The 26,969-nt window shown below is 37.5% G+C and overlaps 1 protein-coding gene across 3 annotated transcripts; it reads left to right on the plus strand.

Moving 5' to 3' along the window:
• On the plus strand, nucleotides 1-26,055 carry WDR47 (WD repeat domain 47). Of its 3 annotated transcripts, XM_074151878.1 has the most exons (15): nucleotides 1-111; nucleotides 4,792-4,958; nucleotides 6,534-6,617; nucleotides 7,155-7,239; nucleotides 8,861-9,663; nucleotides 12,231-12,354; nucleotides 14,990-15,168; nucleotides 15,276-15,533; nucleotides 16,229-16,304; nucleotides 17,545-17,702; nucleotides 21,153-21,322; nucleotides 22,284-22,454; nucleotides 22,852-22,983; nucleotides 23,767-23,985; nucleotides 24,643-26,055. In XM_074151878.1, the coding sequence occupies exons 2-15, from the start codon at nucleotides 4,801-4,803 to the stop codon at nucleotides 24,783-24,785; spliced, it is 2,760 nt and encodes a 919-aa protein (XP_074007979.1). In that variant the 5' UTR covers nucleotides 1-111; nucleotides 4,792-4,800; the 3' UTR covers nucleotides 24,786-26,055. The 3 variants fall into 3 exon arrangements, with proteins under 3 accessions (XP_074007979.1, XP_074007978.1, XP_074007977.1); XM_074151877.1 differs by lacking the exon at nucleotides 1-111 and having other exon boundaries at nucleotides 4,798-4,958; XM_074151876.1 differs by lacking the exon at nucleotides 1-111 and having other exon boundaries at nucleotides 4,801-4,958; nucleotides 7,155-7,244; nucleotides 8,845-9,663.
• The last annotated feature ends 914 nt before the right edge of the window (nucleotides 26,056-26,969 follow it).

Genomic DNA, 26,969 nt, shown 5'->3' on the forward strand with positions numbered 1-26,969 from the left:
GAGGGCACATCAGAAAGGGAGCCACTAGGTACTGACCAGGCCCTGAGTCCCCTGTGGGGTCTGCGTAGGCAGAACTCTGCAGTGGCCTCTAGGCAGGCCCGAGAGTCATCTGTGACTGTGGGATGGATTAAAAGGTGAAATAACTTGATGCAAAACAGCAAGCTTTTTAAATATGTATTACTTCATGTTCAGTTTTTCTCTGACGTAGCTCACCAAGATGCTGAGGTTATGGATATGCATTGCAGCTGTCATTGAAGTCAGAGAACCAAGACTTCTAATTAGGCATCGCTTCTCCCCTTAAATGTATCACCACTTTCTCAGTATGACACTTGAGATTTGAACTATAATATTTCTTTGTTGTATTTCTGAGTCATAAGAGATTTTATATTTCTTACCTAGTTTTGTGAATGCATATTGTATACTACTGGTGAGTTATCTATTTCAGACGATAAATAACATAGTGAAATTCTAAAATAAGCATTATTCCTGTTTACTTGCCTTCCAGAATATTAAACCTTACTTTATTAGGTGAATGCATAAGCATTTTAAATTTCTTCTAAGGGAGGTAACTTAAAGAGAAATACTACTTAAATTTCACTTCTACTTTATCAATATTTTCCTAAAATACTAAAATAGTATATTTATATGCATAAGAGCGTATTTCTTCTCTTTTTTTTTCTTTTTTTTTTTTTTAAAGAATTGTTTTGTATGCTTGTAACACCATGAGAGGATTCCTGCTGTTGACATGTTCTTAGAACATGACTAAGATCAGAACAAGAGTGAAACCTCTCTCTGGAGAATTTAGGAGTAGGTAGTCTCTGTTGCAAAGATGTTTAAAGGACATCTTGTCTATTGAAGCTACAGAGAAAATATGTGCCAGGTTTGTGGCAAGAAGTTGCTTTTTTTTCTTGATGTAGATTTATTAGGAGGAAAAGAAATCTAAATTCGAGACTAGGGAAGATGATAAGGGGGAGTGAACAGGATGAAGAAGGAGGGAGGACAGGTGTGGAAAAGTGCTGTACTGAAAAGACTGGGTAAGATAAAAAGGTTGTAGCAAAAACCTGGTTGGTAGAAGGCACCTGAAATGTTGTGCTCTAATACTCATTTACTTTCATTTATAACTCAAGCTAATGCTGTGCTTCAATCATTTTTGAGTATTAGTGCTTGAGCTGATCAGATTGTGACGTTATGTGCCATATGTGCTGGCAGGAAGCAATAGGGTGGGATGGACCGAAGATGCAGCTTGAGCGCTAATCTTGAGTTTCCCTGCTGTTCTTTGCTTTTTAATTATTATTATTTTGATTTATACACATACACAGACATGCCAGTGAATGTCAGAAAAACTGATATATTTCATAGAAGATGATGTGTAAGCCTATGTATATTTATAATTTCATGATAGTGTTATAGTGCTGCTTATTATTTTGACAGCATAATGCTTGTAAGAGAAGTCTGAGCTCATCAGCCTACAAAACTATCAATTAGGTGAAAAATCTCCTCTAGTAAGTTTACTGTTCTTTTCTAGCTATTTGTGCAATGGGAGTTTTGCTCTGGGAGCAAATGCACACTAAAGATTTTCAAAATATTGTTAATGTATGAGCTTATCTGTGTACTTCAAGTCTTCTTCAGAAGTTCAGTATCCAAACTGTGTTTGGATATTATATTTTTCTTAGTAGGACCCCAAAAGTGCTGTTGCTAGTCTCATATCAAACATGGAGGGTGCCAATTGTCCTTTATACTGATTTATGTGGGCAACATAAAGTACGTGAAGTTAAGTGTTAGAATTGGCAAAGGCTTTTATGTTTAGGACAAAGCTGGTTTTTTTAAAACTACAATGGAAAATGGAAGACAACTTCTCCTTGCAGATGCTGGATTTTACTTAATGTAGTTTTACTCTTAACCGAAGTACTGAGTATTATGCTCATTTTTCCATCAATAGAATATACAAATAATTAATTTTAAGACAATCTTGAGGCTATGTAGGGGTGGTTTCCTGTTTACACTTGAGTCCAGTAGATCCAGTTGAAAAGAAAGCTGGACTTCATGTTCCTTTCTTCAAAGGTAGTCTAAATTTTTCTAGTAGTTCTCTGATGGGGAGTCTCAATATAGCTTTGCTTAAGTTTTACTTTGTCTTTTGGCAAGGGAGTCAGTTTAATTTGTATAAAACCCACAAGTGCCATAAAGCATAATAAAAGAGAAATGCAAATGCATTAGGTGAGGTTGGGAATTAAGATGTTAATACTAAACTCTGTTTAGATTTGTGCTGATTTTTTTTTTCCCTTTTGTGTATAAGGGTAGGGTTGAATTTTTCTCCAGGAGCAAAAATCCATATCCAGTTGCCAAAAGGGGAAGTTGAAATAATGCTAATGTGTAAGGAAAAAGCATCTTTGTAGAAGTCCTGAGTTTGGATTTGAGCGTCTATCTGCTTTCGTTCTGCAGCAAAGCTTTCTGCAAGCCGATTGTTTTTTTTGTCTTGGTTTGTTGGTTTTTTTTGCTTTGACTTGATTAGCTGAAAGTGGGCTCCTGGGCTCTGGGTGTGTCTGTCTTGAGACCCATCAAAGTACTTGGTGATTTGAGTTTTCTGTGACTAAAATGAGAATTAAACCCAGCCATTTTTAAAAAGAAGTTAGGCCATTTCATCTGGCACAATTAGGTCTCTTGTTCCAAAATAAACTATGCTGCTGTAATCGAATGCTTTTCTAGTCAAACATTCTGGAAAAAAACTTAGTTGGAAAAGAGTTGGCATAAAACTGTGGGGACAACAGAAGACTTGGGGATTTAGACAGTGTAGTACAAAACCCCCTCTTAAAAATGCCTGAATTTTTGTATCCTCTCAAGTTCATTTGCAGTGGTTTATGATGAACAGTAAGAAGTTTCACTACAGTGTTTGTCTCTTCCCCTCTTCTCTGGTAAATAATCAATTTCTCGTTAAGTAACTTCATGAGTGTCTTGTTTGATTATTCAAATTCTTTATATCTGTCCTTTGACTTCTTATTGCCAGTTTCTGTGTATCCCGAGACAGGTAACTGGCTTATGGACTCCAGTTTTCCAAGGCCAAGGTATCTGGAGGCTGCATCATCTCTTCAGCTTGTCTTCAGAGCTGCGTTACCCACAGTTGGTTGTCTTCTAGCATCGTAGTTGTTACATTTCCACATAAGTAAATGGTTGCCTGAGGGAATTAAGAAGTATTTTGAATTAAATTCAAAAGGGGGAGCAGCTGGGGTAACTATAACTTACTGCTGTGAACAGCTTGCTTTGTATGGTCTTTTTTCTGATCACTGTTATTCTACCATCTCTCCTTGTTCCTTGGGATATCACCGCCTGATGATGATACTGACTTCTTTGTTCTTTGGTGCACTCTCATAGTCAATTTAAATCAGGTTAAGGCTTTGCTACTGCCAGGAAGCAAAGCTCTGTCAGTTCCTTGTGTCAGCATTAGTGCCCCTCTGTCCATGGGGTGAATGAAAGTCAGAGGAGAGGTCTGGCTGACCATACAGCTCCATTGCAGGTGCCATGAAGTGACTGGGGACATGTGGATGAGTGCAGAGGTGAGAAGAGGGACCACCCCTTTCTGCAGAAACATGGGCTTAAATTGAATTTTTCCTGATGTGAAATTGTAGTCTTGTAGCTACTAGCCTTTTTTAAAGAGCTCCTGATGAGGCAGTGCTACGTGGCTTGGCTGTGTTATAGGGTTTCTCCCTGTATCCCCAGGTAGTTTTCAGCAGATCAACTTGGGAGCTACAGCAGTAAAGTCTTTTTTAAGGTTTTAAAAAAACAAAAACAAACAAAACAAAAACAAAAACCAACAACAACAAAAAAATAATAAAAAAAGTAGAACAGCTTTTACTTTAAGTCAGGCTTCAGGAAACATGCAAGACTTAGCCAGAAGCAGGATTTATTTTAAGTTTCCTAAGAGAAGTACATGCTACAACTTTGATGTCCTTGAAGGAATTGTGTTGCAGAGGAGCTTGGACGTTGTATCCATGGGAGCTTTAAACAAGCTGACTGCTGGCAGCCAGGGCCTTGGCCTGTCACTGCCCCAGCTGCATCTTCTTCCTGCTGGCTGGAGGGCTCGTTAGACCGTGTAGCCGCTTCAACACCTGAGATGCTGGAAAAGCTGACCCAGTGACACAAGTGAGGAAAGGCCAGGAACAGACAGCTGGAGGCAGGTGGGACTCTGGCAGTCAGTGGTCAAACTGGTGGAGGCTACCTTGGGTTTGCAGCTTTGAGAGGCTTCATATAGCATATAGACAGATATAGGTGTCCTTATAAAGGAAGAATGACAAAGCCTTGACTTAATTGCCATACACGACTTCAAAAATGGAGTAGGAGGAAACTGTATTTTTAGTGTGCTGTGCTTTTTATATGTGTTAGAAACGTTTAAGTTCATATGTAAGTTCTCTAGATAATGACATAGTAACTGGCTCATTTTTATGCTCTTTGAACTTCACTGTTTGCATTTCAGAAAGGAAAATTTTACATTTTGCAGACTTAGTAAGCACAATATTTTCACACTGCAGGAGGATTGATTTCTTGATAGATTTGTTTATTTGGGCCCCTATATATGCATAGGACAGAAATAAAAAAGGTGCAGATGCATTGTTAGGTCTTAATTGTGGCTTCATAATAAGCCTCTTAAAATGAGTTTCCTGATCCTGTCTAATTAATTTTTAGTAATATTATAATTTGTCTTGTAAAACTGTATTTTTAGGTTTTTTTAGTAGCCAACATTTGTTAACCAAGCATAAAATAAGATATTGATAATAGCTAAAATTCTCTCTTCCCTTTCAGGCTGCCATCATGACGGCTGAAGAAACGGTGAATGTTAAAGAAGCTGAAATAATTAAACTAATACTAGATTTTCTGAACTCAAGAAAACTTCATATCAGTATGTTGGCACTTGAGAAAGAAAGTGGGGTCATTAATGGCCTGTTTTCAGATGACATGCTTTTTCTAAGGTAGGATGTCTTTCTCTGGTGCTTAAATACCATGTGTATGAAAACATACAATTGGACTGTGATTCTGTGGGCAACCCTGTGCCACTAAACAGGAGGTGTTATGCCTTCTTTCTATTCTGCTTCTTCCTGATCCCAATTCTGTGGTCCAGCTCAGTGTTAATGACCTCCTCCTGTGAGCCGCTTGAAGTAACTGGCTAGGCATCATCAACATGGGTTTAGAGTTAGATTTTTTTGTTTGCTTCATTTATTTTAACTTGGTTATTTTTCTGGCATGCTAATGAATTGAGGTGGGAAAGAGTCTTAACGAGTGCCGGTGTGAGTGCAGGGTAGGTCGGGGAAGCACACATGCAGGAATAGGATGGAAGAGCAAGATCTTCTGTTGGCAGCAGTGATCTGTTATTATCTGCTTACCATGTCACATGGAACTGAATATGGAGTTCATTGACTTCTAAAATAAATAAAATATTTTGACAATATCCTAGTGCTAAGATCTAGGAGTGGAGTGGTTTATAAAGCTTTTCCCCAGGAAATATTACCTGCATTTCAAAGTAATAACTAGATCTCTGTTAAAGTTAACAATATGAAAGGAGTCTCTGCTATCATCAGGGTGTGAGAGTTGGTGTGATTTACCATTCATCATATTGCCCTCAAAATTATTAAAAAGAGTCGCTGTAGATGCACACCAGTTTTTTAGCGTTGCTGTTTCCTATTTCATGCCAAAGGTACTTAATAACTTTGTAGAAGCATGAGAAAATAACTTTTCCAACTGGTCTTAAAACATTAAAAAATGTATTTTATCACTGAACAAGATTTCTCACCTGGCTTCCATTTTGTCTAACATTATGGATATTGGAATAAAATGAAAGAAGAATTAGAGAAAGATTGCAGTTATTAATCCTGTTTTTTATTTTCATTCTTAGCTTAGTTGGAGTATTCCTCTAATGAGAAACTCTCTCCTTCCTTGTAGATCTGGGCCTTTTACAGAGAACTCTGTGTGATATGAGGGCATGAAGAAATTGAACTAAGGCACCTGTGCAGCCTAGCCCACTGGTCTTGGAGCTGGAGCTCTGGTGCTGGCATAGTTCCTGCCAAGCTGTTCCTTTCATGTTCTTAATAAGGGAGTTTTTCCCTTCCTCCCCTTATAAAATAGGCCCAGCAGTATTTTTACAGTTAACTCATTTTTAAGTTTGCTTTCATTCCTGAGGATGTATTCATTGAATCAATATATTTATTTGTATTCTTCCAGTAAGATTTTTTAAAATAAGAATTACTGTTAAAGCAGGAAACAAAGTACTATTTTGTCCTTTTTGATGTGTCCTTAAAAAAATTAATACTTGTCCTTGTATGCAGTTATTTCTATAAAATATTGAGAAAGAGCTTGGATTTTCAGACTTGCTTGTTACTAGTCACATCAGACAGTTATCTTGGCACCTGTGCAAAGCATTAACTTTTCAAAGCAGGCTGATCACCTGTTGTATATTTAAATGACTATTGTGTTTTTGAATGAGCTGCTTGCTTAAAAAGAAGGATGTTCTTGTCCAGTGAAATTAAAGCAGTGATTCTTCCTTTTACTAGGCAATTGATTCTTGACGGTCAGTGGGATGAGGTTCTTCAGTTTATTCAGCCTCTTGAATGTATGGAAAAATTCGACAAGAAAAGGTAAAAGGGAATGTATGTCAGAGTCCAGTTTTTTGAGCTGTGGAAAATACATGAATTTCTAAGTTGTGTATGAAAGCAGTAGTTCTAAGTTTTTTACCTTAGTTTTTGTTTTTTTCTAACCTGCATACTGTTCCTACAGTATATGCATGTGGTTTTTTTAACTTAAACTATGAAAAATATGTACACACAATCTGTAATGAGTTTTCATTTGTCATACACTTTAGGAATGTGGTGCATGTTTTTATATTTGGCTGCTCTGTCATATTTCTATTGAAGAAATTAGTATGATTGCTATACTTTTTTCGTATTGGCCTTCTAATATTTTAAATGTAATATTTCTGAAAGCAATAATGGAAAAAGACCTTTCCTGATAAAATAAGTTTTTTTGTTACCAATTTGTTAAAATTTAAGTCAGAGTTCCTTGTAATTCTGTTTTCCATGCCTAACTCAAAAATTAGCTGTAAAATAAGGTGCTTATTTTTAAAAGAACATTTAGCTCTGTATCAAGATGTATACTATTTCACTTCTCACCTGCAGGTTTCGTTACATTATAATGAAGCAGAAGTTCTTGGAAGCCTTATGTGTAAACAATGCGATGTCAGCAGAAGATGAGCCTCAGCATGTAAGAATTGCCTCTGTTTTGGGAATTTTTTTGTTGCTGAGAAGCCTATTGAGATATTCGGATTAAAGGCAACATGGAATCTCCCAGCGCTGAATACACAAATTTTGGCTATTACCAAATGGTTTCATCAGCAATGGAAAAAATAATTGGTATCTTTTGGAAATGACTGTGGCTCCCAAGTTTCAAGTAGAATTGTGTATTCAAAGGTTGCTTGAAACTTGGCAGCGTAGGTCAGTGACCGTATGCTGTTTGTGGTCCTGATCCTGAGATTTACTTTATGCCGTTGTGCTAAAGTACAGGGCTCTCTTTTTCAGGAGTTCTGAAGCAAGCCTCAGAATCACGGAAATTTATTGTCATAATTAGGAGCAGGTGAAAGATTCCGATTTGAATTTATCTTAAACTTTATCTCTGTTGCCTTTAGAGAGAAAGGATACAGTTGTTTCATTGGAGGGAACAGATGTGTTCACAAAGGACAGATTCAGTTAAATGTGCAAACAGCACATTAGGTTTTCAATATAGAAAGAGACATTAACTCAAACTGAGAAAGAAGGTGTGCGGATTATGAAATTAATTATACTTTTTCATTTATGTTGATAATACATGAATACCAAATTTCTAACATAAATGTTATGAGTTTAAGAATACCAGTAGTGTTAAGACAATTGATTTCGTTTTCCAAACTGAATTGATTTTTACTCTCTGTCCCATTACACATACATTGTACTGCAGAGTCTTCTCTTGTAAGTGTAGAGAAAGCTAAAAGTAAGTCTTCATTTATAGTTGTAAAGGGAAGGTGTACTATTCCTCCAATCACTCAATCTGTTACTAGACAGCAGTAGAGAAAAAAAATCAGATTTATGTCCTTTATTTTTTGTTTTGGATGTAACCTTATGTGTTGGCATGTTGTAGATGAAAGGCTGCTGTATTGAGCAGAAGCTAGGTAGCATGGGTAAGTGGGGGGTTTTATTATTTTTTTCAATCTTTGTAGCTAAAAATGCCAAGTTGCGTGTCTTTAACATGGTTCTTGGCTTTTAGCTGTCAACAAGCTTTGCACTTAAGCCTTCTATTTATTTGGTTTTCTCTTTTGAGAACTTTTTGAACTTTTTTTAACACTTTTGACTGAAGAACAGAAAATCTCAATATAAAAGACAACTTGAAGTTGCTAATCACTGGAAACTGGAGAAATCTACAAGGCTTTTATAACTTACGCCAATAGCTTTTCATAGACATGAAAAAAGCAAAAAAAAATTCAGTTGGGTTTGAGAATGGAAGTAGCCTTTTGTGCTCCGATACAATTGCAGCTGTTTAGCTACAATTCTAAAGTTTTAGGCCTATCAAACCTGCAGTGACATGAAAAGTTTCATAGATATGTAGAAAGTGGGACTGAGGGCGATTTCAGGAAGTCAGAGCATCCAGAAATTTGGCTCTGTTGTTAACTACATTTGCATCGGCAATTGTGGACTCTATATGGTATGCCCTTTTATTTAAAATATAAACAGTAATAGTAATAAAGGAAAGACAGCGGAGACATTCTGCTACTACCTGTTCTTCTTCAGCTAACTGTTTTATTGTGGAAACATATGTACTACAAACTGCTCTGTTAATGTTAATATTTCTGCAGCTGGAATTTACAATGCGAGAGGCTGTACAGTGCCTACATGCGCTGGAAGAATATTGTCCCTCTAAGGAAGACTACAGTAAACTCTGCTTGCTGCTGACGCTGCCTCGCTTGACCAACCACGCGGAATTCAAGGACTGGAATCCCAGCACTGCGCGGGTTCACTGCTTTGAAGAAGCCTGTGTCATGGTGGCAGAGTTTATTCCTGCCGATAGGAAACTGAGCGAGGCTGGCTTCAAAGCGAGTAACAACCGCTTATTTCAGCTTGTAATGAAGGGATTGCTTTATGAATGTTGTGTGGAATTCTGTCAGAGTAAAGCAACAGGAGAAGAAATCACAGAGAGTGAAGTATTGCTGGGCATTGATCTCTTGTGTGGGAATGGGTGTGATGACTTGGACCTTAGCTTATTATCATGGCTGCAGAATCTGCCAGCTACTGTTTTTTCTTGTGCTTTTGAACAAAAGATGCTTAATATTCATGTTGATAAACTCCTCAAGCCTACAAAAGCTGCGTATGCTGATCTTCTGACACCTCTTATCAGCAAACTTTCTCCTCATCCATCATCCCCAATGAGAAGGCCTCAGTCAGCGGATGCTTACATGACCCGCTCCTTAAACCCTGCCTTAGATGGGCTGTCATGTGGATTAACGAATCACGATAAGCGAGTCACAGACCTTGGGACCAAAACTTCTCCGATGTCGCACTCCTTTGCTAACTTCCATTACCCAGGAGTACAGAATCTCAGCCGAAGTCTCATGCTTGAGAATACCGAGTGTCACAGCATTTTTGAAGAGTCACCTGAGCGGTGAGTGCAACTGTAGCTTTATTTTTACCTTGGCTTATGTTGCACTTTATCTTACTGGGTTCTTACCTGCACTGTAACTTTGAACATAATTGTAACATGGAAACATAATTTGATTGTTTAAATTCTCTTGTAATTAAAACTCTGTATACAAGGAGTTTTCTTCCTTTCACTTCTATGATCAAAGTGAATTTTCATGTTTGTTTGGTCTTGAGCCTTATGGATTCAGTCTGGACTTTTGTAAAAGTCGAAAACCCAGTGCAGAGCACAAATATGCTCTGATTGTGTAACGGAGTCTAAGACTTACATTGAGTATTACTGAATTCTTTAATTCCAGATAAATAAACTGTGGTTGTGGAGTAGCTATAACTCCATGTTCTTTTCCCATCCCATTCTGTCCTCAGGTGTCTGTAAGTTTTGGTCCTGACACTAAATGATTAAGTATAGTTCAAAAACTTACATATAGAAATATTCCAAATGAAGTCAGTGGGAATAACTATATGCCATTGTTGTAGCATTCCTCTATCACTTAACAATAGTAGTTCAGCTTAAATATTTACTTTACCATTTTCCAAACCAAATCTGAATAAGGCTGATGAATGTATTATGTTTTTTATATTGGACATGAAGATAGTTGGGTTATGATAGTGGTGAATGCTATTAATAACTTCTTTTAATGAAATGTAGGCTGCAAAACTGACTGACTGCATTCCTTAAGAACTAAAGCCTGTATCAAAACTTTGTGCTTTTTACCTTCTGAGAGAAAAGTGCTGGTATACAGGAGGAATGGTACTTTCAATTAAGAGCTTATCATAGTGTTTTTTCTTGGCCTTTATTTTGATCAGCAGTTCTGCTCCTTTTTAAATGTTATGTGTATGTCTCTGGATAGCAGCTGCCAGCTTTTTTGGCACTTAAAGAACCGGGTGGGTAACTAGCACTGCACTTGGGTGCACTGGCCAGCAGAGGACACTTTCAGAGCTGTGGTGTTCCAAGTCCTGGCCACAGTTGGTGACATTGTCTGTTAGTTCTGCCTTACAGCAATATTTTGTATCTTCTGTTAAGATAAAGAGCAGCTGTAACTAAACTCAATAAAAGGGAAACAAATATAATCATTCTGATGTCAGTTCACCAATAATAATGGAGATTTTTGCACTGATGTGTGTCTTAATGCATTTTCTAAATCCTTATCTTGAAAGGAGTTATTTCATTTGATTCTAAATGACCCACTTTAAATCTTTGGTTTTACCAGCCTCTTCACAATTGGAGTTTGTGGATAGCTTAAGTCCTACAGAAGTATCTTTTGAGTTCCATTTTTAAAAAGTGTACTTCCTGAAGATGCTAATAAACTGTGAATCTTCTAATTTTACTTCCCTGTATGCACAAACTTTAACATTCATTTGTGTAGACTGGGGACCAACATTAAAACTGATTCTGGAAAGTTTTTTGTTTCCTTTTTCAATTTCAGTGTACTGGAATAATTCTGCACAAATAACTGTTTATCTTGTAGGCTAAATAAAGTGATAAATTGATGCAGTTTTACTTTGTGTAGGCACTTACATGTAATGCTAAGTGAAGTTGATAGATCTTAACTTTCTTTTTCGTTAAATGATATACCTCTTGAGGGTTAGAATTAAGTTAGGGCACCAGACCTGTAGTTTTCAAGAAGACATTACATATTTGAGGGGAAAAAAACCAGCTTCAGAATAAATGTTCAACTTAAATGGCAGTATTTGCAAGAGCGGAAGCTGAACTTCATGTGTATCTGGCCCTTGCTTCCTCTTGCACATGACAGAAATACAGTATTTCTTTTATAAGTTGTATTCAGCAAGCAATTACTCATCTTTTACTTAGCTAAGTTACTTATGTTGTTATACTCAAAAAGTTCAAAACAACTCCTTAAAGATCTTTGCTCCAAGTCACTGAGTAAAGAGGACTTTGTAAGTTGACAAAACTGAAGATGGGAATCCAAGGCTTTTAATGTGTTCTGCACACTTACTGAATGCTAAAGCATTTTGGAAGGAGTTTCAGGCAGAAATACTTACATGATACAAGAATAGCAAAACTGATATAAACATTTTTCTATGTAGCATTTCCAGAAATGTCCAAGCTGATGGATGTAAGTATAGTTTAAATTTACATCGATAGTGGTAGTGATTATAGAAGAAATTAGTCACACAGTAAATCTGATACGTTCCATGTGCATAATTGCTTTGAAAACAGGGGATCTTGAATAACTTGCTAGTTAAAGGGTGTGTAATTCCAGTGTAGGGATAGAAACCATGGAATTTGGATATCCCATGGTGGTAAGGTTTTTGGAAAATGTGGGGACAAAGCACTGTCTGTCTAGCACTGACTGCTATTTCTTTGTTAGGGGGTTTGTTTAGTGTAACCTATTGCAAGTGGCATTTTTTCCTAAGCAATATCTTCAGTCTTATGTGACTTAAGAAGTTTGCATACTTATGTTATCAGATTTTACACTAGAATGTTGTCTTTCTCTACTTAATAGGGGATTTTCTACTCTTAATTTTTCTCAATTAAGCTTCTCTTTTCTTCCATGTTGCTGCACGAAGTGATACTCCCGTGGAGCCACAGCATCCCATCGGCAGTGAGAATTTGTGCCAGAGTTCAGTTCCAGAGAATGAACCAGTTAATGGAGCACAGAGTCAGGGATCAGCCAAACAAGAAAAAAATGAGGTAGTGGTTGTTTGTTTAAAAATAATGAGGCTCTTTGAGCTGTATTCTGATCACTTCATAATGATTTGCCTTTGTGTTGAGAACTTAATGCATGACAATGGTGGCTTTGAATCTTGTTTTTACTGTAGTGAAAATACCACATTGCGTCTTATATAAGAAACTACTCTCTTTTTTCTGTTGTATAAAGTTCTGCTGTCATCTGAGTCTGTAATGCAGCTGATTAGTGTGCCTTCTCACATCAGCAGCGTTGCTGAACTGTTGAGTATATCTTAAAAAAAAAAAAAAAGCTTTGCAGTACTCAAAGCCAGTGTTAGATTAAACAATGCTTAAGAATCCTCTTAATGTTTTAGCAAGGAATCTGGCATGTAGCCTGCAATTTTTGGTGTTAACACCAAGTTTCATAGGTCATCTTACATAGTTTTCTATCTAGAACACAGAGAAATTAAAATTGGATAATTCCCTAGTAAATGTATCTTTGCTATTCAGAATCCAATAACATAACCTCTTTTGGATTCATCTTTGAAGGCTTGTGCCTTGACTATCTTTCCCCCCCTGCCCAATATTTTCTCCTTAACAGCAATGTGGGGAAAGTTAAATAATAGTTCAGTAGGGAACTATGAAAGCAGTTACACATTCTGTCCTCTTTCCACAGTTTTACATATCTATCTATTAATTCAGTAACGATGAATAGCCATTGAGTATGCAGCCTGTTTTGTTTGCAGACTCCAGTTTGATTTTTCTTAAGTAAACTTTGTCTGGGCTTATGACACCTATACGGCACTGAAAACCAGTCTAGCCTTGACAGGGCTACATTCTTGTAGGCTCTGGATACTTCAGTGAGGCAATGGGGCCTATTGGAGGATTAACAAAGTCCTCCAAATCTGAGGACTTCACTCCCCTGCAGGACTTTGAGTAACTTCTCTACTGCAACACTGTTATGTATGCACATGGGCAATAAGGGGAGGGAGGAAAAAGCTTAGCCAGACATATAACAGAGCAGGCTTCTAAAGGCAAAAAACCAGATGCAGTATTTACATGAGAGAATGAAGACAGTAGATACTGTGCTGTGGGTGAAGATGTTGGCCAGGCTGTTACACACAATTAGAAAAGAATGTAGTACCCAGTCACCAATTTCACCTTGGTTTTTTCCCACATCATAGTGATACATGTGTATACCTGTGCGAGTAAGAAATTCCTTTAAGTTTCTTTTCATAGCTGTATTTTTGCTTTGTTCCTGGATAGACTGAGTTAGAAGCCAGTTTATAGACTAGAGCACCTGGGAAACATATTTTAGGTTTAGGTGTTAGCTTGGATAGTAATGACACAGAATCCAATCAAATGATCAGACCCAAACAGGATCAAAGGATTGAACCCAACTGGAACAAACAAGTATCAGTCATGGAAAGAAGTATAGATAAGAATATGCCTGTTGCTTAGAAGGATTATAACACAATGACTGGGGAATAGTTCACGTATTTGAAATACAGAGAATGAATGCTTTCTAGACTTCTGAAGATAACTTCAGAGTTTTCAAATTACAGGTATTCGTCTCGGGAAACCTAGGGTGGTAGACTTTTTACAAATGCAACAGCACTAGGAAATCTGTTATAAAACAAGAAATTCTTGTGTCAGAGAACACAAAAGCATAATGGAAATAATTCTTATTTTGAAGAAATTCAAAGGCTCATAGTTAAAGATCCTCTGAACTAATGCAAAGTTATCAGAATGTCCTTATACAACTTAGAGTCACTAGATGACAAAGATGTTACTTCAAAAACAAACAGAAACCACCAGGTTTTTTTGCATTTACTATATTTTTTCCCTACTAGTTGGTAAATATGCACTTAAGGCTTTTTTTGTTAGAAAATGCATGGCACGCCAGTGTTGATATTTTGGCCTTGGACTAAAGTGCTTTCTGTTTTCTGTAGGGTGTTTTTGTTTGTTCATTTTTAATTTGTTCTCAACGGTTTTATGATGGTAGCGTTTGGAACTAGCGGCTCAGTGAGAAAGCAAGGATTGGGGAATGCAGAAGGCAGTCTGCATTCTCCCCCAGTCCTGGGGAGCTGGCAGTGTGGGAAGCTAAAGACAGTATGTAAAAGGGAGGAGACTATGAGAAAGGAAGCTCAGGTATTTGTGTTTGGACTAGAAAGTGAAGTTAGAACAAGGCACCAATTTCTAAAGTAAGATGTAACACTTGAATAGACCACTTCAAGGTTGGGAGAGGTAAATTGGCTCTGCATACTGATGGCAAGGAGGTGCCAATGTGGCAGAAAATACTAAATTTGTAGTGAAAATATGACTTGGAATTTGGCACGTAGCTTAGATTGTTTTCTAATTTCTATTTTCAGTTTCCAATCGCCTATTTGTTTTGATCTTAAGTAATACTTTGGAAGGTTTGTAGGAAAGAGGACTCTCCTTCTGAATTACAGCAGAACTACTTCAACAGTGAATAGCACAGACTGGCAGTGATTTCCTATCTGGGGAATTTAGGGAAGAACAAAAGCGTTGTTCCTCAGAGGAGAATCTGCTGGCCTTTTGATGCCTGTATTGAAATAACAAACCAGAAAGTGAATATTTAGGTTAAATACCACAATTAACTATTTAATTTTCATCAGTAATCCTCATTTCCTTTTAGCTTCGGGATTCAACTGAGCAGTTTCAAGAATATTACAGACAAAGACTACGTTACCAGCAGCACTTAGAACAGAAAGAGCAACAACGGCAGTTGTACCAGCAGATGTTGTTGGAAGGAGGTGTAAATCAGGAAGATGGAGCTGACCAGCAACAGAATCTTACTGAACAGTTTCTTAACAGGTTAGGGGGGTTCGTTGCTTCTCCCTCCACCCTCTCCTGTCCCTCCTCAAGTTCTCATAATAACCTGGTTTGTTTTTTTCTTTTTTCCTTGGGTCATTTGTTACTAGATCTATCCAGAAGCTAGGAGAATTAAATATGGGTATGGACAGTCTTGGAAATGATGTACAAACGCTTAGCCAGCAATGTAACGGGAGCAAAGGGAACGCATCTACCAATCCAGCAAGTAATGTTACATCAACACCTTCAGATGCTAGTCAGAGGATAGCAACTGATAGCCAAAATGTGAATACAAGCACTCCTCGGAAGCGTGGATCAGCTAATCAGATACCCTTTCCTGAAGAGTCACCTGTACTGGGGAATCAAATGTAAGTTATATGATACTGTTCAGCACCAGAAATGTCCTTCTCTTAGCATGTGGGAATAGCTGTTTGTATTTATTTTTTGTTATCAAATGATTTTTTTCATTGAATAGGGATATTTAGCTCATGATCAGTGTTTTCTATATATTTTTATAGGGATTATAAAAATAATTTTTTTGACAGTACGCATGAAAAATAGTGGTCATTTGTTATGGTTTACATTTTATGTTTATTTTTAATTTCAGACTTTTTATTCCTTCTTATATGTATAATTCTTGCGTATTTTGTGTTTCACTAAGTTTCTGAAAGCTTTTTCATAAAATCCAAACTAGATGGAGAGAGAGGCAGAGTAGAGTGGGAATTGGATTTCTTCTGTTACTTAAAGGTAGTGCTGAACTGAAAGCAACAGCCTTTTTTCCATGTGTATGTGTACGTATATGGGTATATGTATGTTATGGAATGAAAACAAATATATTTAACTAATTCAATGCCTGGACTTGCTGCAAAATCAGTAACCTCATGTAAAAATTACAGTTTAAGGATAAAGAATCAGACACACATAACACTTGTCCACATAAATTAGTCAGTCCTGAGTATGACTGAAACTCTAACTTTAGCCCAGAAAATACTTATAAACAAATCTGTCCCTGCTCTTGTTTTTTCTGTCCTGTGAACTTAAACTCTTCACCAAATCAAAGCAGTGTATCAGAACATGCTGTCACTCAGCCACAGTTGGAAGACTCTTCAGGGAATTTAACTAGGACAAGAAGCGATGAGGTGAGTTTTCTTATTGTCCTTTACAGCTTCTTTTTTTTTTTTTTTTTCAGAAGATTCAATATTTAATTCTGTGTACGTGGCATCCTCTCATTGTAAATAGATATTTAGAATGAATGCATGGTTGATGCAGTACCTACAGAATCACAGAATGATTGAGATTGGAAGGGATGTCTGGAGACTGAGTCCAAACCCACTGCTCAGAGAAGGGTCAATAAGAGCAGGTTGTTTAGGGCTGGGTCCAGTTGGGTTTTGAGCATCTTCAAGGATGGAGACTCCACAACCTCTGTGGACAACCTGATCCCACGTCTGACCACCCTCATAGTGTTTTTAAAACAACAAAAAAAGTTTAAATGGAATTTCCTGCATTTCAATTTGTGTCCATTGCCTCTTGTCCTTTCTCTGGATACCACTGATAAGAGTTTTGCTCAATCTTCTTTACTCCTCTTCTCAGGTATTTATATACACTGATGAGATTTACACACTCCCTGAAATGCCCTTCTGATCTCAAGGCCAAACAGTCCCAGTTCTCTCAGCTTCTCCTCGTACAACACAGCTTCCAACGGGCTGTCTTTTACAGCAATTGTTTGTGTTTTCCAGGTTGAAACTTTGATTGTTGGACTCGTCAGTATGATATGACTTTAGGGAAATAACTTTCAATGTGTATTCCAAAGTTTCTGCATCAGATAATTAAAAATAAAAATTTTAGAAAAGTGGTGATGAAGTTGTGTGGAGGATGATGTAATAAAGCTTAGTATAATTTAATGATAACTTTGTGTTATCTACAGGGTGAAAAGCTGATTTTTATGTTTAGTATTATCTTTGTGTTATAAACTGTGTTTATGATTTGCACTGTTTTCAGTAAAAATGCAGCTTTGCTCCCCTTACAAGTTTCACACAGTTCAAATGTGTTTACACAGAAATAAACTGTAACATCATGCTTTTGAGATGGGCTGTTTAGAAGAACAAAAGCTGTTGGAAGCCTGGGGGAAGAATGAGAAATGTTAATCTAATGTTAGCTGTATGAGTGAGTTGAAGAAAAGAACTTTTTGAAGTATGCTATTCCTTAACACTGGAGTAGACACTGATGTACAAACCTGTAGTTTGAATAGTTTAATCTGGTGCTGCTATTTATTAATACTTTGGTACAAAAGTTTTACATTATACTGCAAAAGTCAAGTCCATTTTAAACTGTCCAGTTTTATGATGAATAACCTAATTTGACTGTTACCCCTCTACACAGGATGACAAATCAAAAAAGCAGTTCATTTGTATTAATACTCTAGAAGACACACAAGCTGTCAGAGCTGTAGCCTTTCATCCCAGTGGGAGTTTATATGCTGTTGGCTCCAACTCCAAAACTTTGAGAGTGTGTGCCTACCCAGATGTAATTGACCCAAGGTAAGAAAGCTTGTATAATCATTTCTTTTTTCCGAATGATAGCAGTTCTTTCTCCTGTAGCTACTGATACCTGTACATTTCATACCTTTCTTTTGTTCTTGTAAATAGTGCAACGCTTTCCTTAGAAATCTGAACTGCCAAACAAAAATAAGATGATCTACTGAAGGATTTGCATATTTGTGGGCTACTTTTTTGCTCTCTTCCTTTACTGGCAAGATGCATTGTCACAATACTACACTTTTTGTTACAAAAGTGTTATTTTTGTTTCAGCAGGGGCTTTTCTGTGTTTACTGTGATGGCTTCTGGTTTTGATATTCCAGCTATAAAAGTGGGAGACAGCATGTGTCAGTTCCCAAGCCAGCAAAAGTTGGGCTTCATGAAATGCAGTTTCTGGCAGGAGGACAGACTTGACAGTAGAGAGAGCAATAAAATCTTCAACTTTTACAGCGAAATTTGCCAGAGCATGTCTGTTGGCCCGCTGTTACTATAAACATTGTTTTCCTCATACTTTGATTCCTTGACATGAAGAGCGCTATTTGTGGTTTGCTGTGCACCTAGTCTTGCTGTTTTGTTTTCACCCATTGGATGGGGCTTTGAGAAACCTGGTCTAGTGGGAAGTGTCCCTGCCAATGGCAGCAGGGATGGAACGAGATGATCTTTAAGATCCCTTCCAATTCTAATCATTCTACGATTCTATGATTTTTTTATTTTTTTTTTTATGGAAGGGGAAAAATCTGTTTTCATTTGGAAATAAATATTGCCATCTCAATAACCATTTCCTTGTCTCTGCTCCAGTTACATGATTTTCTTGGAATAGGTGGGAAGTGCAGGCATCTCAAACTCCACGGTCTCAGAAGGAGCTACAAATGTGCACAGTGACTTTATCTGGGACACCTTCCCTGTTTAGGACTCATGTTCAGCCTTCCAAAGTGTTCAAAAAGTAGTCCGACTTGGGTTTTTTTCTTCCTTAAATATCATCAGTAAGGTAGCCTTTGAAGTTTAGTTCCAAAATACTTAGTGGCAATGTGTGAAACAAACAAAGAGGTGATTTCTCTGATAGCCAATGCAAGCCGGCTTGCTGGGCTTGAAGCCCAGGCAACCTCCTCTTGATTGGTAAACAAGGCAAAGCATTTTCAGTGGAATGGACCCCTCCTTATTGACTGACTCTGTTCTCGCACAATGTGCTCTAACCATTATGAAAAGTTAGATCGACTCTGCAGCCTTAATCTCTAGTTACAGTGCACGATCTGCGACAAGTGACATAGTGCATCTGGATATGAAAGGAATACTGAGATTTCATTAATTCTAAACTTGTATTTCTTCCCCTTATTATTTTTTTACTATGCTTATAGTCTGTCAAAAACACTTCATCATGGGATTTACAAGTCAGCAGAGAGATTACAGTATCTTAAAGATATTCTAATCTTTGTAACAGCCTGAGTGTAGACACACATTCAAAATTTTTCATGTTTTTCATAAAGCTATAGTTGTGTAGAGTATCTGGTAAACAGCAGTTGTTTAATTGTACATCAAAGTTTTGTTGGGATTTTTTTAAAGTTTTTAAAATTGTTCTTCAAAGTGATGTATGATTCACAATAGCTTGGTTTTGGTGGTTTTTTTTCCCTTTTTCTAAAGGTATAATAGTGTGCTTTTTTTCACATATTTGAGATTAAACACCGATAGATACACATTACAATTCTGCGGATGTTGCTCAGATAATCACGGTGCTTCCACGCAGTTGACTGGCAGCAGGTGGTCTCTGTGCTGGGTGGGTGCTGCCATGTGGTGACGAAGTCAGTGATTCTCAGCTGCTGCCTCCAGCTCTGAATAAATGCTGTGAATCCAAACTCTTGAGTGTGATATAAGGCGTTGGGCCATTCAGGAAGCTCCGTGGTGTGTGTTGAATGGTAGTCCTGATTTAGGCTAATCTGTCATGGATTTCCTCTCTGGCAACAAAATAAAATTAGCTTCCGTGTAGATTTATTTTAGAATTCTTTACTAAAGCCATGTTTATCTCAAAAGGTTTTAAACAGATGTAGATGTTTGTCTGCTGTTTTTTCTCTCTGCCTCTTCTGTTCAAGTATTTACAGTATGGTTTCTGAATTTTTCAATAGCAGTTTAATTTGTTGCATTTCTGTTGTTGATGTTACTGGAGTGAATGTTGATGAGTTGGATACAGCAATACTTAAGTACTTGACTGCTTCCTCTTGCGGGAACAGAGAAATAACATGATATGAAATTCATCAATTGAAATAGAGTAAATGTACATCAATGGGACTGTTCCTTTTATTTCAGCCATGTGTAAAGCTGATCTGGTTTCAGAACTAAGAATGTATGGTATGTTTAGACGCTGTGAAGATTCCTGCATTAGCGTGTAATTGTGACCGTGTCTTTCTTGCACAGACTGCTGTATTAGATTTTCTAATAGATGAGTGGAGCTTTGAGAGTAACTTTATTCAACAAATAATACCTAACGCACAGCTCATAATGATGAACATGTATGAGTTTTTTATTTTGTTGTACTTCTTTGTTATTTATTTTTATTTAATGGCCAATAAGGAGATAGTACTTGACTTAAGGCAACATTTTTTCTCTGTCTTCCCAGCTGGGATTAACACAGAAGCATTTTTCTTGATCTTTTAACCACTTTAAATGCTTGATGAGTCCCACTAATTCTGACAGCAAGGATGGCATAGACAGCAACATTTTGGATAAAACAGCAGGCCTCAATTTTTATTGTTACAGTACTATGAGGCACAACAGCAACCCAAACACAAGTATATGGAGCACAGTCATACGCAGTCATACCAAACACAATCCCCAGTTAAGAATTCTGTCTAGTGGGTAGGGAACTGGAAGAGAAATGCCTTCCTGTGTGCATATGCGGAGCTTACACAGAAAGGCGGCTTTCTTCATTCAGGAATCTGGATTTTCCAATCTGCAGTGCAATAGTTTAGTCCCAGACCCAGCCTCTAGTCCTGACAGCTGCACTGGGTGCTGCCACAGACAGTGTGCGCCTTAGGAGCTTTCGTGGGCTACTGTTGCCTCAATTGAACTCAGGCCTGGTCAAAAGCAGCCACAGGATCAAGGTGTTGCAGTATGAAGGGACTAGAGAAAAACCCCACTGGTTTAGAACTCCAGGGATAAGTTCTTAATGTATGTTGCCAGTAATTGCTATTTTATCTGTATTAACCCTTTATAGTTGAAGGGAGTATGCAAGTTCTTTTTGCATGTCCAGTCACAAATACAACGGGAAGATGAGGAAAAACAGAAAATGGGCAAAGAAGCTCATTTTGTTTTGTCTTAGATCACATGTATGTTTCAATGCAAACAGTCATACATATTTAATGTTAAGTAAAATAATAGAAAAACAGTATTTTCATTTTAGAATACATTGTTTTCCTTACAAATAAAAGGAAAATGGATATTTTTCTTTTTTTTTTTTTTCAGTGCTTATAATACTCCTAAACAACCTGTAGTTCGTTTCAAAAGGAACAAGCATCATAAAGGATCAATCTACTGTGTAGCCTGGAGTCCCTGTGGACAGCTGTTAGCTACTGGTTCTAATGATAAATATGTGAAAGTACTGCCTTTTAATGCAGAAACTTGTAATGCAACAGGTAATGTGTGTGTTATTAGTTTAAAGAATTTATTTTCAATTATTTGTCTAATATTTGGCAAAACCACTCAAATCACATTGATTATGTAGTTAATAGGGTTTGTTATTTTGATTCTAATACTTTGATTAACTTAGTCTCTTTTCCTTTTCACTATCACGGTAGTTTCTGTTCAGTAAAGAGCCACTGAGGGGTTGGGGATCATCTTTAGGGTTTTGTTTGGGTTGGGTTTTTTGTTTGTTTGCATTTGGGTTTTGTTTTGCAAGACTCTCTTACTATGCTGTCTCCTGTTTTTTGGTTTGGGGTTGTTTTTATGGGTTTTGTTTGTTTTGTTGTTTTTTTTTCCCCAGATATGGTAAACCAACCCAACTCTAGTTTTTACCCAACTCTAGTTCTTGACTATCAGTAGGAATTTATTTGCAGTTCCCCTTTTTCTTGCCTAGTTCTGTCACCTTCTCTCCCATCTTAGAAGTCTATGGCTTCTTTCCCAGCAAATGCAATTTTCCATGCCCAACCCTTCTAATCAATACACTGAATATGGCTCTATATTTTCTGGTTTGAACTTAGGCTACCTTGGCCTGTGTAGTTCCGTGTTCCCAATGATCCTTCCCTCCTGGCAGAGAAAGCCTTTTTCGTTTACCATAGCTTACAGAAAAAATAAATATACTCTGTAAACCTTGGCTGGAATTGGCTGTGGAGAAGGTCCAGGTACCTTTTGGCAAAGCTTTAGGAACTGTAGGAAGCTCAAGCAACACTCAATAAAAATAGATTCTTGGAGATTTTATTTGAACTGTAGTAACCAAAATAGTGTGTTCTATGGAAAGTACACAACAATGTTGATACTTGGTGGAATACCCGCCCTTACCTAAAATATTCTGTTGCCACTGTAGCTGCTTGAAAGATTGCAGGAGTAACAGTGATAAAGTATGCCTCATTTTGTTCCTTGAATTTTAAATTATTTTAGGGCCAGATTTGGAATTCAGCATGCACGACGGGACAATCAGAGACCTTGCTTTTATGGAAGGCCCAGAAAGTGGTGGTGCTATTTTAATAAGTGCTGGAGCAGGGGACTGTAATATTTACACAACAGACTGTCAGCGAGGACAAGGCCTGCATGCTCTCAGTGGCCACACTGGTACGTGTGGTCTTGCTTCTCTCTCTCGCTTTTTAAGTCTGTATTACATTCTAATAAAGTTGTTGGTTTGGTTTTTTTTTTTTGATGTCTTTGGGTTCTTCTTTCTAGCAAGACTTTTTTTTTTTTTCCTTCTTCAAATTGCTCTTGAGGTATTTGGGCGAAGGTGTTTGTTTTTAAATACATTGGCTGTTAATTCAATGGAGAGAGTGCATGCTTCATTCCAGGGGAGATGCAAAGCTGGGTATTGCCTTACATTGCTGGCATTTTAGATCATGCGACGTGCAGTTTTTCCATAGGAACTGTTAAATCCCTGAATGCAAAAATATAATCAGAACTGTAATATTTCATTTTTTGATTAATGATAGTTATTCAAATGAAGAAATTGTCTTGTTCACAGGTCATATTTTAGCACTTTATACCTGGAGCGGCTGGATGATTGCATCTGGATCCCAAGACAAGACTGTAAGATTCTGGGATCTGAGAGTGCCAAGCTGTGTTCGAGTTGTGGGAACAACGTTTCATGGAACAGGTAAGAATGGCTCCCATGCTTCTCATCATCCTTGCATGAAAATATTTTCTGAAGATGTCTAAGTAGTATAGAGTGAATGTAAGGGGTTTTTTGAAGCACGGAATGGAGGCATACCTTAAATAAGTTGTGAGGATATCTTTACCTGTGTGTTTTGGGTTGTGGTTTTTTTTTTTTTTTAAAGTAACATTTCCTTTCAAAAGTTGGCTAGTTTTTTGTCTTATGATTTTTTTATTTTTTTTTTTCAAAGGCACTTCCAAGTACATTAAAATAAAACAATACACAAAATAACTGTTTCATAATCAAAAGACGGGGCGGAAAGGAGCAGCCATTTTTGCAAGTCATCAACAAACTCTATAGGAATCTGCAAAAGGATTCTTAAGAAGCACTTGGGTTCAGATTTGTTTCTTGAAACCTTTGGGGGGTGATAGATTAGAACTGGGAGGGGGAGAGAGGGCACAATTCCTTGCATTATTCTACATTATTTTGTAGAGTGACTTTCTTTCCTGTGTCTGAAACAGATATTTTTCTTGCACAGCTTTAACAGTGGCTTTGCTGTTATAGGTCACATTCTGGTGGGACCTATGGCTTCAGACTCTTAAGTGCTAGAACATAAAAATGTTTATTTTAAGGTAACAGTAGCTAAGTATTTTTATTAAATTTAAGGCCAGCACTTTATATTCTTACACAATGTATATTTTTGTGTTTTTTTTTAAAGTTGGCTATTTGTACAAATGTACATAAGTATAATATGTGTGTGTTGTTGAGGTGTGTTATCTCTCATAGGAAGTGCTGTAGCCTCAGTAGCTGTTGATCCTAGCGGTCGTCTCCTGGCTACAGGACAAGAGGACTCCAGCTGTATGTTGTATGATATTCGAGGAGGACGAATGGTGCAGAGCTATCATCCTCATTCCAGCGATGTCCGTTCTGTTCGCTTCTCTCCGGGGGCACACTACTTGCTCACTGGATCATATGATATGAAAATAAAAGTGACAGACTTGCAAGGTAACATGCTAAAAAGGATACTAGGTTCATTTTCAGTTTGGTGCTTTTAGTATTGAAGTTATAAGACAACTTGGTTCAAAAATCAGGTTTTAGTTTAAAAGGGGAAAAAATAGAGCTTTCAAGGGTTTGAAATATGTATAAATATGATTTTGTCTGTTCGCATTTGGCCGATTGTGTTGCTGAGAATGTAGGCTGTGAATTAATCTTGTTTGGGGAGAGGGGTCTGATTATGATAGAAGAACTAATTAACACTGTTGCCTGATAAGATGGCCATTGCTTTCAGGCAGCATTCATAAAATTTACTCTTTAAAAAAAAAGGTGTAATAATAATGCTTATTTTTATTGTGAGGAGTTAAGAGAAGATACTGTGTATATCTAATAGACTTGATTTTCTTTGGACTGTTAAATTTTAATCATGTTATTTAAAAACTGTGACTATCTGGTTTTTGAAGTTGTACTATGTCCAGTAATGCCTAAAAAGCAAAACACTGGAGCACTCTGCGTGTGAGCGAGAGAGGAGGGATCAAGTATGTTTCATAAGGCGAAATACCTGTGTAAGCTTACTAAACAAACAGAAAAAACCAAAACCACCAAAAATGCAAAGAGCTGGGATATAAATTCATGAAATGACTAAGGATTTCTCTTCCTTTGCCATAGGGGACCTCACGAAGCAGCTTCCTCTTATGGTGGTAGGAGAGCACAAGGACAAAGTTATTCAGTGCAGGTGGCATACGCAAGATCTTTCCTTCTTGTCCTCTTCTGCAGACAGAACTGTAACCCTTTGGACCTACAATGGCTAGAGTGCAAACAACGGCAACCTATGCAGCTAAAGCACAGACACCCGAGACTACGGAACTGTAAAAACAAAGTAATAATAATTAGGCATTGAGAGAGCAGCAGTTGAGCAGGAGAGTGTCATAGCAAGAGGAGGGGCACTTGTCACAGATTTTTCTGGTTTTTCGGAGGTCTTGGTGTTTTTTAGTATATTCTTTTGCAGTGCTTTCAGTCTTCCATGTGAACTCATGCTGCTGTGACCTATTGTAGTCTTGTTGCCAAAGTCTATGAGGAGAACTCTTACGTTGTCGATGTGCACTCAAAGTAACATGAATGACGTGTTTACAGTTTGGTATTAATTGCATTCCTTGGTCTTTGCCTCAAAGAGAATTTTATACAGAAACTTCAGTTAAGCACCACTTTAATCAAGCTGTATGTAACTACTTCCACACACACACACACGAAAGATAAATTACTTCCACTGTTTTTTCAGATTTATTATATTCATCGCTTCTCAACAAGAGGACAAACCTTATAACAGCTCCACAGTTTCAACTTTTTTAGTAATAAAATTTTGAACTTTAAAGGTGAGTAGGCAGTAACCACATCTTGATTATGGTCCATTATTTAGTGTGAGTACTTTTCTTTCTTTTCATCTAAACTGGGGGAAATGTTGCTGTTTTTACTATGTGACATTGTTTTGAACAAGCTAACATGTTGGAGGGGAAAAAAGTAAAATATTGGAAAAATTTTTTTTGCTGTAGAAACATGTAATATTTTACTTTTTGAATGCAACAGAATACCTCTGTGTATAATGTACTGTAGAAGAGAGTGGATTGGCAGCAGCTGTCACAGTGAGCTTAATGGCTATCAGTTTTTCAAGTAAAAGGGATACCATTAATGCTATAATAGAAACCAGCATGGCTTAAAATGCTATGTCTGCATGATAATTTAAGAATTAAATTGTTTGAATTCCCAGTTCAGAAGCTTATCTGAATTTTATTTCTTGCACTGTTTATGTATGGGGAAACTGCAGTTTTATTTCTACAAAACTTTAGATTCTAATGTTTATGTATTGTTATATTTTCATATTGTACAGTTCCTTTTACTTTTTAAAATATAAACCTTAAACACTAGGTTATTTATTTATTTGAACTGCAGTTAAGTTTGGGATCCTCTCGGTTACTAAATTATATGTGCACTGTAGCAAGCATTTCTAACTATCGTATAAAAGTGGAAAGGTAACTATAGAAGTGTATCTGTGCTATAATCTCAATAAAGACCTCCAACACCTGCAGCCATCTCACCTGTTACTTTGGATGCTCGGTTTGTAATTCCCTAGCGCAGCTCTGGTACTTAAACCGTATGTCAAAATCTGTTGTATGCCTAGAACTATAACACTTTTGATCTTTGATACCCTTTCCAGGTATCCGATTTTGCACTGTGATGAGTAATAATACTCTTTATTTTTCTATATTGGACATGTAGGTTGAAGTCCTAATGCTGCTCTGGAGGAAAATATGACTTCTAACTATTCTGTTCCTCCAGTTTGACCTCCAGTCTGTGGTCAAAGCTAGCAGACTCTTTTTAATTAGCGCTACAAGTATTAAAATACTGAATTTAATTTTAACTTACCTAGTTTTAACTGTCAGTTTATGCCTCAGCCCCTCACTGTGACTGTGGAGCTGTGCTTATGTGGGCGCTCCCGCCCCTTGCTTCTGTTTACCGAAGGAAAGCCTTTTTCCTGTATGGATTCCTGCAACTGGCAGACAATTAAACATACATCCCTGCACAGGCCCAGAAAGGGGATGGGGGTAAGTCATATGAGGAGAGGCTGAGGGAACTGGGCATGTTTAGTTTGGAGAAGAGGAGGCTGAGGGGAGACCTCATTGCCCTCTACAACTACCTGACAGGAGGTTGTAGAGAGGTGGGGGTTGGCCTCTTCTCCCAAGTGAATAATGGCAGGACCACAGGAAAGGGTCTAAAGTTGTGGCAGGGGAGGTTTAGATTAGATATCAGGAAGAATTAATTTACTGAGAGAGTGGTCAGGCACTGGAACAGCCTGCCCAGGGAGGTGGTGGAGTCGCCATCCCTTGAGGTATTTAGGAAACGTGTAGGCATGGCACATCAGGGCATGCTCTAGTGCCCGAGACTGTTGGTTTGCGTCTGTTTGTGGGTGGGTGTGGTGGTGTGGGGGTTGTGGTTTGGTT

This window comes from Numenius arquata, chromosome 8, assembly GCF_964106895.1.
Source record: "Numenius arquata chromosome 8, bNumArq3.hap1.1, whole genome shotgun sequence".
NCBI classification, from domain to species: domain Eukaryota; kingdom Metazoa; phylum Chordata; class Aves; order Charadriiformes; family Scolopacidae; genus Numenius; species Numenius arquata.